Genomic DNA, 14,890 nt, shown 5'->3' on the forward strand with positions numbered 1-14,890 from the left:
GATAGCTGGATGAATAAGCACCCCGGAGGTAAACTAAGCTAAATCTGAAAACTGGAAGGGAAAAAGTCATCAGGTTAAACATGCAATGGGAAATGCACTGCACAAATAGTCTTTGTGCTTCGTTGTTTAAAAACTGTTATAAGAGTTTTTTTCCTCTTCATTCTGAGATGCAGCATCTGCTGCTTTTCAACAGGATGGTTAAGTTTTATCCTGAGGCATGTTGTTATAAACCATATTGCTTCTGTGGGATGTGTTTTTAGAGTAGTTCTGAGCAGTTTGCAGATACCGGGACCATAAACTTACATTAATTGGGGTAAAATTAATTAATCTAATACAAACCTGCACCAGTCTTACATTAAAATGGAAGAATGAATCTCTGAATGGTTAGAAAAGAAGATTGTTTGGAAGGGATGTTGAATGTGCTTAGAAATGGTCTCTCTGAAATACAGTCCTGTGCAGAGCGTGGTGTGGAACTACAGAGCTTAGTTAAAAGCTCAGTAGATCTGCTGTCTCTTTGAATTTTTTTTTCCATTAGGATTTTGAAGAGAGTCTTAACTTTAGCCTTAGTTTGGATATGTGTTTGGAGTGGCCAAGAGGAGAGTTTATGTTTGGGTGCAGGACTTAAAGAATGTATTTTGTGTTGAGCAAATGCTTTAAACTGGCAAGCTGTTTGTACATGTGCAAATGGTTTCTGAAGTAGTAAGGTATATTATAACAAACCAAAAAAGGAGAATGCAAACTATCCTGACTTGTCTTTTCCTTACTTCCTTTAGAGTGCTTTATATTGGTCTTGCGTGTAACACAGCTCGATACATTTACATCTCATATCTGGAAAACGCCTGGACTGTTCTTCCGATGGAAGTACTTCAAGGTAAGACAGTGCAGTAATGCCCTTCCAGTATATGATCAGGTGCTTACATTTATCTTGTTTTCAAGTGATTAAATAAAAATCTGGTATTTCTCTGGTTTTTTGACCACAAATATCGCAGAATACCCACGTTCATAAAACATTACTGTTTATCTTGGGAAATATTTGACGTCAAAAGGGTAGGTTTGCATTTGATTGTGCACAGTTCTCTGTTTATTCAAACAGATCTGTGCGAGACCAACACACCCTTTAACTAAACAATGAGACAGAAGCACAAGCTGGGTACACACCTACTGCAAATCCTGTTTGGTGGTAAATGTGAACTTCATTAAATGCAATAGGTCGTGGTTCTTGATGCCGTAAAAAAAAAAAAAAATCAACATAGTCTGGGTCATTCTATCTCTGTTAAAATATTTTGTAGTTTTTCAGTGGTATTGTTCATCAATACCTTTAGACTATAGAATTTTCTTTTTTTAATAGCTAGAGAGGAATTTCTTTCAATAGCTTTGTGCTAATAGAACTTCTTTAAGATACTTGCCCTTTAACTAATTTAATTAGAAGGACAGAGGTGTGGTCTATGAAAAGTAATTTGAGCCCCGTTTTCAATTCATGTTGTCAAAGAAGACTGTAAGACCTTCATTGCAATGTTAAAGTATAAATTGTTCTAACTTAAATTTTACAAGAATTTTTTGTGTCTTTGTAGTGGGTACCACTTCTCAAAACCAGGAAACATCTAAACTATTTTACTTTGTTTCTTCAGTATTTGAAGAATACTGAAGTATTTGGGTTTGCAAGCGTGCAAAAGAATGGTTAATTTAAATGCAGAAAATATTTTCCCTGCCTTTAAAAATAATTGTACCATCTTTGTTAAAGCCATTATTTTGGCTTTATACAATGCTACTTAGAAAATTTTCCACAGATTATACTTAGAAGTTTTATTCTTCTATGTCCAGCATAATTTGAATTTGCATTAACTTTTTCTACTGTATTTACAGAAAACTTTGTAAGGTAGATTTTAACTTGAGTTATAAAATGCCATTGGAGAGTACTGTGTAGATCTCTACGTATACATAGAAAGAAATCTGTTAGTGTCCTGGCTCCTTCCCTCCCTGCTAACAAAACCAGTTTATTGTATTAAAACTGCCACAACAGCAAGCTTCTGAATTTTGGTATTAAAAAAGCCCTGAACCACAACTATTGAATTGATACTTCATCATTCATATCAAGTGTTAAAATATGAAAATGTTGCAAAGAACCTGAAGAAAGCATATGTGTTATACTCTTGCCTGCTTAAACATTTAGGGGGAACAAATGATTGAATACAAAACTTTGGATATTACCTTCTAGGTAATCCTGTTTCAAAGACACCTCAACTCAAAATATAGGAAAAAAAACTTGTGTCTCAACAATACAGCCATAAGTTTGTGCCCGGAAGCATCCTATCGTCATGGCTGAGAAAGAAGTGTCTTTTACTTTAAGTCTTGTTTTTATTCTGCTGAAATTTCAATATGAATTGCTTAATATGTAGGTTTGCTTTTACAGCAAGGCTGTGAGGGAGCTCTTTTGGTGGGGTTTTTTGTGTGGTGTAATCTTGAGTAATCAAGATTTAAAAAAATAAGGACCTTCAAAATAATACTTTCTCATGAATTTATCTGCCAGACTTTCTCTGTATCTAGCCGCTGCTGAATCATGTACACTTGGGTTAATCTTGCTATTTGCAGTTATTTATAGTCAGAAAATGAGAAAGTTCAAAACAAAACACACACACATGCATGCACCCTCCCTCTCCCCCCCGAAAGCCTCTTCGTGTTCTACATGCACTTTTCAACCTGCATCTAACATGGCTTATTAGCATCCATGAAGTCTGTAGGTACACTGTATGTGTGTCTAATTACTGCCACTGTGTTTGTTACATTCCAGTAATCTCATTCAGTGTTGCTGAATGAGAGATCAAGTTTATCTTTTTAGAAGTACTGTTGACTTTTTTCCCCACCCTTTATTCTTTTCCCCTCCTCGCTCTTACTGGTTTTAATCTCTTCTTGATTCATTATTTCTATTGCAGCAGTTACCAAATCCTGTTTCTTTGGGCTCAGCTTGCTTTCCTACATATCCACTGAATCTGTTGGTAGGGATAAGAGGTGACAACTTAATGAAATTTGGTGAGGTGGAAGCTCTTACTTTTGTTAAGTGAGTTTGTTGACAGAGGGAGCTAAGAATTGTAGCTGCTTTGCATATGTAAGGTTAGGAGTATTTAAAAACAAAAGAGCAGCAGATTTTGCAGAACATGTGGGTACCATGTGGGCCACGTGACTGCACCAAGTTGATAGGTCTTTTAAATCCCTTGGTGAAGTCCTTGTTATAATTGTGCATAACTTTTTCCAGGAAGCTGTCAAATTCTATGTAAATTGCAGTTCCTTCAGCTCGAGGGGTTTAAGGTCAACAACAGTTTCAGCTGACTTTTGTAAAGAATTTATTTTTCTTTTTAATCTGTTTCTGCAATACAAGAAAGATTGTCCCCATGTGCTATGCTGAAGGGCATGGAGAGATTTCTGGAAGATGACTCTGCAAACTCCATCTATTGATTGTAATAAGAACCATGCTATGTTTCAGTTGCTGTCTGTAACTGGGATGGGGAGGACTCTTTAAGTGCGTTGCGCTGTCAAAGGAGTAAATGAGGAGATGTAAACTCACTTCTTAATTTAAGAGTTTTGAATCTGTATGCTGTATTGACTTGCACATGCAATGTATGAAAATAAGAGCTTAGGCCGAATCTTTAATAACTGAAAATTTCAAGACATCCCCATAGGCAAATGCATATAGTGTGTGTATATATGTCATCAGTCAGCAAACACGCAAGCAATCTTGTTCATTTCACACTTAACAGATTAAGTTTTGATATGATAGTTAATAAGAGTAAGCTGCAACTTACTTCAACTTATTGTTCCAAAGCAACAGTCCAAATTGCCTGGTAACAGCTGTGCTAGCTCACCAATTTGCATAACAGGAATTTTCTAAATTACAAAACTGTATTGATAACCTGAAAATTAGCTATTTTCACTTGGCAGTTATCCAACAAACTCCTACAAACAAGTACTATTCTAAGAAGTGACTCCTACTGATGCTCCAGCAACACAGTTATGTCTAGAGAGCAAAACCCTTGGGTCTTTAACTGGCAATAATTAGGATATATCTCCATTGAAATAAATTTGGCTCTCCAAATCTTCAACTCTTGGTTTATATGCAAATTATCCTAAGTGTGATAAACATTGTTATTCTAAGCATAACACTAGGGTTGTTACACTTGTTGGAACTATAGTCCAGATGGTGAAATGGTGGTTAGTGGTCTTAGCAAAAAACATCACAATATATGTATTGTGAACAACTTCTTTTTATAAGAATTGTGGTTAGCAGTAATCCAGACCAGACTTCTTATGAAAGTTGTTGTAAAAACTGTTCCAAACAGTCACTGTTGTATAAATAATTATAATAAAAACTACATTAGTAGTGTACACATACTTTAAAAAAAAAAAAAAAGCCCGTACCTTTAAAGGCAAGTGAAATAGGCTGGTTTAAAGGTATGGATTTGTTTTCAGAGGAACTGGGAACACTATGTTCTATCTGGATTGCCTAGTAAAGGTGAAAACATCCAAGAACCTGTTGGTTAAGTTATGGCCTTTTGTTTTCAAACAAATACAGTGGTATTGTGCTTCACGGTTCAAATAATTTCTGATGTGTTTTTGATTTGCCTGGCGTTTAAAACTTGACTTACTCTTAAATAGCTAATAAAACTGAATGTTTTAAATTAATTGGTATCCTTTCGAAAACAAAAAACACATTATCTATATTAGATTAGCTTTGCTTTGTTATTGGGACAGTTCTTTGTTGCTATTTTCAATGCATACGTGGGTCTGCATTAAAAAAAAAGTAGATATTCAGTGAGTTTTAAAATTCTGAGCTCTTTGGATGGAAAATCTGTAAGTTTTACAGCCTTAAACTGTAAATTGTAAGGTAAAGTACACTCATCCTAGCGTAAGCCTTTTATTTTTCAACGAGATGGTGTTCTATTACCAAAACCAGCTCTGCAATGTATAAAGGTGGCCTTTACAAACCCAAAGCTTGAGAAATTTTTATTTAGATTTGGATGGAAAATCTTTAAGTTTTACAGCCTTAAACTGTAAATTGTAAGGTAAAGTACACTCATCCTAGCGTAAGCCTTTTATTTTTCAACGAGATGGTGTTCTATTATCAAAACCAGTTCTGCAATGTATAAAGATGGCCTTTACAAACCCAAAGCTTGAGAAATTTTTATTTAGATTTGGATGGAAAATCTTTAAGTTTTACAGCCTTAAACTGTAAATTGTAAGGAAAAGTACACTCATCCTAACGTAAGCCTTTTATTTTTCAACGAGATGGTGTTCTATTACCAAAACCAGCTCTGCAATGTATAAAGGTGGCCTTTACAAACCCAAAGCTTGAGAAATTTTTATTTAGATGTGGATGAAAATGAACTGTACAGCCTTGTGGACATCTAGCATGTCTATACCTGAACTGTATCAATATCAATTCCATACAGTGCTATTTATCATTTCACAACTAAGCAAAATCCAAGTTACTCTGTGAGTATGTTACAAAATCATGTGTTTTCTTGCTCTTACGAGTCTTCAGCCTAAATGCCTAAGTAATTACTGAGTGTCCAGCTGTTCATTAATAAGTCAAGTGTAGAGGACAGAAACATGTTGACTGAATCATCAGTTGTGCCAACACTTTTTTAAAACCGAGGCAGTAGAGCTTAGGCATTGGTAAGCTGTGATGACTATTTTTAATACCGCTCAAATAAGAAAAAAATATTCCCACTCAATCTGAGGGTGGCAAAACAGTTCAGTGATGAGCTACAAAACTGTTTCATTTTTCCAATTTCTCCACAACCCTGCTTTTTCCTGTCCTGTTCTTCCCCACTCCACAACAAAACCCACCAAGCAGGTACCAAAGACGAGGACTCCACCTGCAGCCTGTTTCTGTATTTACTGTCTTTCTCCTTAGCTGTCCTGCGGTAGGAAAAAATGTTCATAACCCTGAACCTACAAGGCACGTGCCAGAAAGAGACTTCCAAAAACGCAGCTGGGGAGCTGGGGCTGTCTTGGGTACGTGGCCGTTGTTTATAGCAGTGAGGACCTCTGCTGTGCTCAGTCCCCAGAGCGGGAGTGGGTGAAATGGGAGGCAGCAGCAGCGTGTGGCAGCGCCTACGCAGGATGCAGTCATAGCGGGAGGAAGGGCATGCTGACTCTGCCTCCAAACAGCTGATGCCGTGAAAATCGGCATCTTTGGCCTACCCTGAGGAGCTTGCGTGCTTTTCCCGTCCAGACCATTCAGTGCTAAATGCAGCGCGTGTTGGTGTTGAGTTCAGAAAGAGTTTGGGCATTGGTTTTGGGGGGAGTGAGAAGGGCAGGAGGGGATTAATTCTTGCCTCTGAAATGAGATGGATATCTCAGATATTGTTTGGCTTTTATGACCTTTGCATTGCCTTCATTGTGGCGGTAAGGAGACTGCTGAGGGGCATCAATGCTTTAATTGGCTGCAGCTTATGAAATCAGGACCGTATTCCAAAGGCCCCGGGTCACTCGAAGGGATGAGGAATCTGGCAGAGAGACTTTTAAGGTGCTTTATTTAGTCTTTCTAGGGACTGTGTCTCAAGAAGAGAAGTGAGGTCATCTTAGAGGGAGAAAGAGCTATTGATAGACTCTGCAGAAGGAGTCGTCATGTCTCCCTGTGGCTTGGTTGCCAGTATCGCATTACCAAAAGCTGATTTGTACTTCACAGGCATTTGTCAGTGAAAGGATTTTGTTGTTTTTCTCCCAACGCCATGCTCCAACTGCTAAGTGCAGTTGCTCTGATGCTGTGTTAGTACACTTGCAACCCTGTACTCTTTACAATGTTTCATCTCTCTAGGTGTCACTCATGCGGCTATATGGGCGGCTTGTATTTCGTACCTTAGTGCGGCAGTGCCTCCGGAGCTGAGAACATCAGCCCAGGGAATCCTGCAAGGTCTCCACTTGGGTCTGGGCAGAGGATGCGGGGCTATGGTTGGAGGGGTTTTGGTCAATTACTTCGGTAAGCAAAAATTGTATTGAATTTTATTTTATTTATTGAAGTTCTGGGTTTACTGAACTACCAGCTTTAAACTTATTTATGCTTAAGTTATTGTTATGTTTTAAAGAGTAATACACTTTGTATAAATCATGGAGTCATAGAACTGCTCAGGCTGGGAGGGACCTCAGGAGATCTCCAGTCCAGGCCCCTGATCAAAGCAAGGTTAGCACTGAATTCAAACCAGGTTCCTTATGGCTTTGTCCCGTCAGTGTTACAGACTGATTAAATATGTTATGCCCAGATATTTTTAGTATTGTGCGAGCAAATCTCCAACCTGATCCTTAAGTAAGATGAATGAATCCTTTGTGAGAGAATAGGTTGATACTATGCAGCCTCTCGATGAACAAGTGAGAATCTAATTACTTGGTTAAAAATCCTTTGCAAAGCCTGTAGAAGTGGTGATGGGGGAGGAAAAATGTAATAAAACAAGCTAATAAGAGTCTACATGGGACAATACATACCCAAGGAGTGCATAATGCTGACTCATCTTGTAGTATTAAGTAAGTAGATTCTCAATTTTAAAAAAAAAAAACCATAATCTCATTACAGGTCCTGCTGCTACATTCAGAGGAATAGGGATGGCTTGTTTAGTGATTCTTCTTCTATTTGCACTGATTCAGTGGCTGTTGGTTCCTGATGAAGAAGAAGGTAAATATTCATGTCACTGAGACACTACAAAATTATAGCTAGGGAAAAAAGGTATCTCTGAAGCTACTCCCTGCAGCTTTAATTCTGTATGTTTGGTGTCTTTACTCAGATTTTGACAAAACGGTTTGTTTTCCAGAGAGAAGTTTTTTCCTGAGCAATAATAGAAATTGAAGTGGTGTGCTGCTGCTGTTAAGAAGGGCAGCACTGAGTTCTTGGAGGTCAATAGGAGGAAAGCATAACATATTTTACTACCTGTATGTGCTCTCAGTTCTGGGAATCCCTTAGGTTAGTCTTAACAGCTGTAGTGAGTCATTTCAGTTGCATTCAGTTCTTTAAGGTCACCTTGACCACTGCATGCTCTCATACTGTACCAGTCCAAGCCACCTCTGCCAGAAATTGTAGAGATGGCTTCAGAGGACAGAAGCTTTTATAACTGCCTTAGTTCTGTTCTGCACTCGAGAAATCTCCCCTCGGGTGGAACTTGAACTTTTTCATCTCTGCCTTTATTAATATAAAGGCTAACCAGAAATGAAATATTTAGTGCAAAGTTAAGGATTTAGCATAAGTCTAACTCTTACAAAGACAATAAAACTGTGGCAAATTCTGAGAAGTCATGAATTTTTGATCTGCCTTTTACCCAAATGTTACTTTCCAATATGAGCCTTGAGTATGAAATGAAAGTTAGTTTTCTTTAGCTGGAATATTAAATAAATTGTCCTTGACTAGTTATCAGCTTGCCTGTACTGAAGTGTTCAAATATGTATTCTGCTAGAATTTTCTTCGCCTCTGTTCAAACGATAATGGCAAAAAATGGAAAGGTGAAAGGATATTTACTGTTTCAGTTTCCCATCAACTTTTGGTTAATTACATGTGAAGCTACAAAAGAACAGTTTGTTCTTAGTGGCCTTATTCTATTTCTTTTGTTTCAGTCTTTGGTTTTCATTTAATACATGCTATCCATCTTGAGACTGTGTATCTTAATTTTAAGCATGGCAGTAATTAGGTTGCTTTCAACAAGACCAGCTATTGCTTAAAATATCCAGTACTATCTAAGAGCCTGTAAACAAAATATGATTTTATAATTTTGAAAAAAATATATTTTTACTTGGTAAAATATTTCTACTCAGAAAAAATATTTTCTCAAAATTTACAGAATGTGTTATTTACAGACTTGAAGAGAACATAGAGCTATTACTTAAAATATCCAACAGTTTCTAACAATCTCTTTAATTACTTTTTGTATATAAATACTCTGGCCCTTCAAGATTGTAAGACACATTGTGTTGGTTCATGACAGTCATTTTCTGGGTGACGTTTCAAGACAGTTGGGAAAACTATTTCAAATTATCAGAAGACCTTAGATGTAAAGATCTGTTGGGAGGATTTCTTCCTTTACCTGAAACTCTGTGACAGTCATTTTGTCTCCTCCAGTGTGTCACTAACCTTGTTCTTTTCTCACTAACTGCATAACTTCATCTCAGTAACTATGGAGGGATGGTTTGTTTCTTAAATAAAAAAGTGATGAAGATGTAGAACAACTTCTTTAAGTTGAATCAGTAGGTTTAGAAACTTTAAGATCGGAAATGGCTGTTGATGTAGGCCGTGGGACTTCACGAAATAGTTCCTGTTTGAAGCCAGTGTTTAGTTATGAGTACGAGTGAGTTCTAAGGTGCAGGCTTTATACAGAGAAATAAGTTTGCTACAGGTTTAAAAGACTTACTTTCAGTTTGCATGTAACATGAAAATGGCTTAAATTTCAATGTAACATGAAAATACGTATTTTTAATAGCTAGCTGGGAACAAATGGACCGCTTCATACTCATTAGCCCCTCCTGTTTATGCAGCCATGTAAAATACCTCGCTGCAGTTGCAGAACAGCCTTGCTTGTAAGGACGACACCACGTCATGTTTCCAAACTAGATTGTGGCCTGTCTCGCTCCTGGCTGTTTGTGCCAGTGTTCTGCTTTCAGTACAGTGATAACCATATTATGAAGGCAAGAAACACTTAGTGTTCATTGTCTGCTTCACATGTTTTTTAAGCTTGTTGGCTTTTGCCAGTGATTATTTTGTTTTAAACTTCAGAAAAGACAATGCTGGCGGAAAGGATCCCAGTGCCTTCCAGTCCTGTTCCCATAGCAACTATTGACCTTGTACAACAGCAATCGGAAGATATCATGCCCCGGACTGAGCCCAGACTCCCTCTAAAGAAAACGAAACACCAAGAAGAGCAAGAGGATGTGAACAAGCCTGCCTGGGGCATCAGCTCTTCTCCTTGGGTCACCTTAGCTTATGCTGTCTACCAGATAAAAGAGATGGTTAAACTATCCAAAACCAATCCAACTCCTGAGAATCAGCCTTTGCAGGTAATCTTCTAATGTACAGGAAGTTCTTACGTATTTGTTGGATGCTTGAAAACCTTTATAGCTGTGTAAATCTGTTAGTACCTGGCAGATATTCTCTGTCAGCTTGTAATAAATTTGGAGTTGCGAAACAGTAGTTGAAATACTGCATGAAATAGAGTTGTTTTCTATATATAGTACAGCAGGAATAACTATTTTTGCAAGTATTATCTTCCTGAAGATGGGAGGAGAGGGAGAGACACATAAAAAGCGACTCTGTTTTACAGGCTTGGATATACTTGAATTCCCTTTGAGTTTACATTTGTTTTCATATTAGTTGGACTCTGCGGGTTGTGCATTTTGCAAAATGTACAAGGTGATAATTGAACATGAAGATGCACAGCTACTTAACAGAGTGTAAAATGATTTTTATTTAGTTTTGCTTCCTTGGGTGATGCTGTCAGATGTCTACATTGTTGCGGAAATAGGTGTTCCAGACAACTACTGATGGGATGAAGCGCCTTCTGTTCAAATAAATTTCATCTCTTTTTTTATCTAGAGTTAGACCAGATGAGAGCCATTCGGTGACTTAAAATGTCTGATTGCTGGTGCTTACTTTACACCATTTCCCTTCTGTCCAGTCTCCCCGCAAAATACCTTTTAATACCTTTAGCTTCATTAATGATTGGGCTTGGATCTTGAACTATCATCTAATGCTTTGGACATGCCTTTCAGAATGGAGCTGAAGCATACTGCTTAAGCAAAGTAGGGAAATGCTGTCAATGCAAGTTTTAGAACAGCATGGTTAATGTTAAAACCACTGTGTTTACCTGTCTGGAAGGAGTGGGTGAGGTTCCTTCTTATGCACCCGGTGGGCGTAAACACAGAAATGCTTTTTCCACAACTGCTGTCTTTAGAAATGGGTAATTTGGGATATGAGTGTGAATCAGCAGAGCAGAGTCTGTAGGAATCACTGGTCAGTGATCTCCTGCCTTTCTTACTCGTCTTTATTCTTGAAAATATATTTACAGGCATGTCTGCTTTAGGTTGGTTGGGGTTTTGTTTGTTTTTTAACTTCCCTGAGTCAAAGAACGTGGTTTTTTTTTATAGTGATGCTGAAGGTATTGCTGGGTCTCTGACATTAAAGTAATTTGTCCAGACAAACCGCTTTGTTTCTCGTTGGTAAATGTCCTCAGGGTCTTGGTTAGTGTAAGCTGTCCCCTTTTAAAAAGAGAAATCAGAGAAAAGCAGTTGCACAGAACTTATGCAATGAACATAGCAAGAAAATAATGTTTTGTGCAGTTGTGTGGTGTCTGAGAGGGACTTGTCCAACACTGCTGGACACCACCCAGCTGCTTCACTAAGAATTGTGAAGAGGCCAGAAAGGCTTTTGTGCCTGTTGGCATCTCTATGGCACACGATCTCTTCGTTATTCTTTCCTTCCTGTAAAAATACAGTGCTGATATAAAAGTAGTTCTTGTTGTCTGAGCAGTATCTTGGGGAGGGAACTATTGAGGAAAGCTATATTTAAGGAGCATGAAAAAATTTTACAGAATTGTTTGGTCAAAATAACAGCCTTGTCTGAACACTTTGAAGTCCAGTTAATTGTTTGTTTTTTTTCCCTTGAAACACAACAAGTTTGTTTTTTGCATGCTTCTTGGGAAAGTGCAGTTAGGAAAAGAGATGGAAGGTAAGCTACTGTCTGCTTGCTATTAGTGTCATCTGGATTTAAATGTACTACTTTTGCTTTGCTGCTTTAAGTTTGATTTTTTACGTTGCGGGCATTCAAAGTAAGCGCATTGTGAGTTTCCAGAAGTGCCTGAATGCATCTGGGGGTATACCACTGGGGATAGTGTCATGAGTGTTTATACTTACTTTTTGCACGCAATCTTTCCCCTCTCTTTAGAAAATCAATGAGAATTGCAGTGCTTCATCAGCCAGCTCAGCAAGACAACCCCAAAATCCGACAGATTCTGGGCAGTCCAGAAATTGTTCAGCACCAACACCTACAGCAACATCAGATTCCTAAGTAGATGGCGACACGTTGTGTTGGATCATGATGCTCAGCCTACTGCTGCAGGGCCCTGAGATGCGCTCATCTTATCAAATCCAGTGCATGGAATTCTGCTTCTCACCTGGGAAATGCTGGAGTAGGAGCTCAAAAGTAGGACTTCCTTCATCTTAACGATCATAATGTGATGCAGTGCAAGCTTTTAACTATATAAAGAATATTCATATGACTACACAGAGCAACATGAGCAGGGAAGCCAAAAGTTCGGAATTCTTGAGGGAAGTGATGTGGCCGGATCTAACGGTAGGAAGCATTCTTGGCTGCTTTGCTAAAGCTGAGTCAAGTGCTATGAGATTTCTTTGCAATCTGTAGAAAAAGGGAGTTCACTCTTCACTTGTTGAGGCACAGTGTGTCTGGCTTGACTGGATAATTTTCTTCTTTGAATTTGTTCCCAAGACAAAATGAAAAGACTTGAGGAGAGAAACTGAGTTTCCCTGCATGGTCTATTAGAAAATACCAGATCCAATAAATATAGGAACAGCATGAAACTGTCTCTGTAAAGATTTCTCAGAAACTGAGTAGCTTTAGCAAGCGTATCTTCATATTATGGTGATGGATTAAGTAAAACACACACATATTCAAAGAATATGTTTTTGAAGCTAATGTTATCTTGTTTGAGATAAAGGTTTAGTTCTGCAAAGCAAAGATTTTGAACTGGCGTTTTAGTGAAACAAAAAAGCTGGAGGAAGGCTTCTGAAGAAGTTAACCTCTGCACTTGCAGCCCTTCAGTTGGGCATAGGTTGTGTGCGTTTGGGTAATTTTAGGTTTGATGTTGTATTAAGACAAGAATCTTTGATCAAGATTGCACAACCTGAGATTGATCAAGGTTTTCAGTGGACACACTCTTTTGGGTTTTTTTATTTCATCATCTATACAATGGTTTATTTAATGCGGTGTAGTTACTGTGGTTATTTATTAAGAAAACAGTAAGCTTTAAGTGCCTAGGGAAGGTGGGGGGTAGGGAGGAATCACCTAAAAATCTTAATGATTAGGATTATAGGGGCAAAGTTGTTGACGCAGAAATCAAGTAGAGTGAGAGATTCTCAGGAGGAAGCAAACAACTAAATTGCAGTATGTTTAGGAAATTACTTTGCCCAATGTCAAGACACTGGAAGACTTCGGATTATGTTTTGTTACACTTTTCAATATGAACTGCAGCCAGCTCACTTGCTGGTGCATAGTGAAAATTGCTGCTGGAGGGAAAGCCTTGGTCTCGAGGAGGAGTCGGGGGGTTTAGTCAGGGTAGCATTTTGGCCCATTTGCTTATATTAACAGCTTGTTCCTGGGAGATTCTGAGCGCTCAGCTTCCACGGGACCAAGTGAGTATTGTTCAGCCCTCCTTGAAATCGGATGTATGTGATGTGTCAGGCCTTCTATGGGGAAGGTGGGTGTTGTGGGACTGCACAGTGATCCAGAGGCAAGATCAAGAGGAGCACAGGCTTAGGGGAGAGGAATATGGCAGCAGCTAAGCAGGAAAGGGGGTGCGCAGTTTTACCAACTTTGACATCCAGTTAGCTTGACTGAAGGGGTGTCCCGTAGCTGTACTTTAGCTGTGCTTTTAGAACCACCCATGTTTTGGTGGTGCCTGGGACCAACACCATAGACAATAAAAAGAAACATTGATGACTAGCCACTAGTTACTTTTTTTGCACTTGAACTTAAATGTACTGTACTCACGTAAATCCTCATGACTTGTCTAAGTGTCCTTTAAAATCAGAAATGTATTTATTGTATGTTTGTGTAACTTGGGGGAGAACTAAAGACTGAACAGGTGACAGGACAGAAGGATGCTAAAAATCATCTTGAGGCAAACCAACCATTTGTTGAGTTCATGCTGTACAGTGTTACCTCAGCTGCTACTGCATAGCACCTGGATTGTGAGGTGAAGAGCTTGCACACTCTGTTTACACTTCAGAATTGTGTATTTAAAATGCCTGCTCTTTTTGGAATTGTATAGTCATTCTATGTTGCAAAATGGACATGTACACCTGGGTTTTGATATTTGTGAAACTGTAAAAACTGTGGTAAGAAATATAAAATATCCATAATGTATTTAATAGTATCAATCTGAACTTTTATTACATTTGCTCATATTACGGTGCCAACAGTGAACATAATCCAATGATAATTACCTTTTGCTAGGTTCACTGCCTGGAGGATAGTGAACCTAGAGCCTGGGAACTACTCTTGCGCGGCGTTAAAATCTGTTTCATGATAAAATCTGACTGTAGGCACAAATTTCCTTGTGTGGGGCAAGGAGGATGTAAGGGATGCACGCCAATGTGCATCATGAACAGGTTGATACGGAAGTGTGCAGGACATCATGAGTGAAAGTCAAAATTGGATTGTGTTTGTCACCTAGCAGTTTTGAGATAGAGGCTGCTAAGTGCAGGTCATTTAAGCTGTACGGAAATACTTCCAATTTCTATTTCTGATTATATTTGCACTATTGCACCTGCCCTATACAGTGGCATATTTGTCTGGAATTTATTTTTATCTTAAGTATAGGACAGTTAGATTTTTACTACTTCAAATGCTTAAATTTGTATGCATACAACAGTGATGACAGGGAGAGATCTTAGTTTTGTTTTGTTGTTTGCATGTGTGTAACTGCCAGACCTCACTTGCCACCTTACGAATTTGGCTTTGTGGTGGTTTGGATCTGTCATGAGTGGAGAATGGGAATAGCAAGTTCCTTCAGGGAGATGCATTCGAGGTAGTGGGGACACTCCGTTTTGGAGCAACCACAGCTAATGCACAGTTACCGTTCCTTAAATCTGCAACAAGGGAAAAAGCCTCGGGACATAAACACACTGA

At 38.5% G+C, this 14,890-nt stretch overlaps 1 protein-coding gene across 5 annotated transcripts in view; it reads left to right on the forward strand.

Annotated features, from left to right (window-relative positions):
• Positions 1–14,125, forward strand: part of MFSD6 (major facilitator superfamily domain containing 6) — a 29,061-nt gene extending 14,936 nt beyond the window's left edge. For 2 of the 5 annotated variants that reach the window (XM_076342223.1, XM_076342222.1), the window contains 5 exons: positions 774–871; positions 6,815–6,976; positions 7,565–7,663; positions 9,746–10,026; positions 11,909–14,125. In XM_076342223.1, coding sequence (XP_076198338.1) covers positions 774–871; positions 6,815–6,976; positions 7,565–7,663; positions 9,746–10,026; positions 11,909–12,031 — 763 coding nt within the window. In that variant the 3' untranslated portion in view covers positions 12,032–14,125. Of the gene's footprint in view, positions 1–773; positions 872–6,814; positions 6,977–7,564; positions 7,664–9,745; positions 10,027–11,640; positions 11,693–11,908 lie in introns of all 5 variants that reach the window. The other 3 variants (XM_076342224.1, XM_076342225.1, XM_076342226.1) reach the window with 3 other exon arrangements.
• Positions 14,126–14,890: the final 765 nt, after the last annotated feature.

The sequence above is a fragment of the Aptenodytes patagonicus genome, chromosome 6 (genome assembly GCF_965638725.1).
Source record: "Aptenodytes patagonicus chromosome 6, bAptPat1.pri.cur, whole genome shotgun sequence".
Taxonomy (NCBI): domain Eukaryota; kingdom Metazoa; phylum Chordata; class Aves; order Sphenisciformes; family Spheniscidae; genus Aptenodytes; species Aptenodytes patagonicus.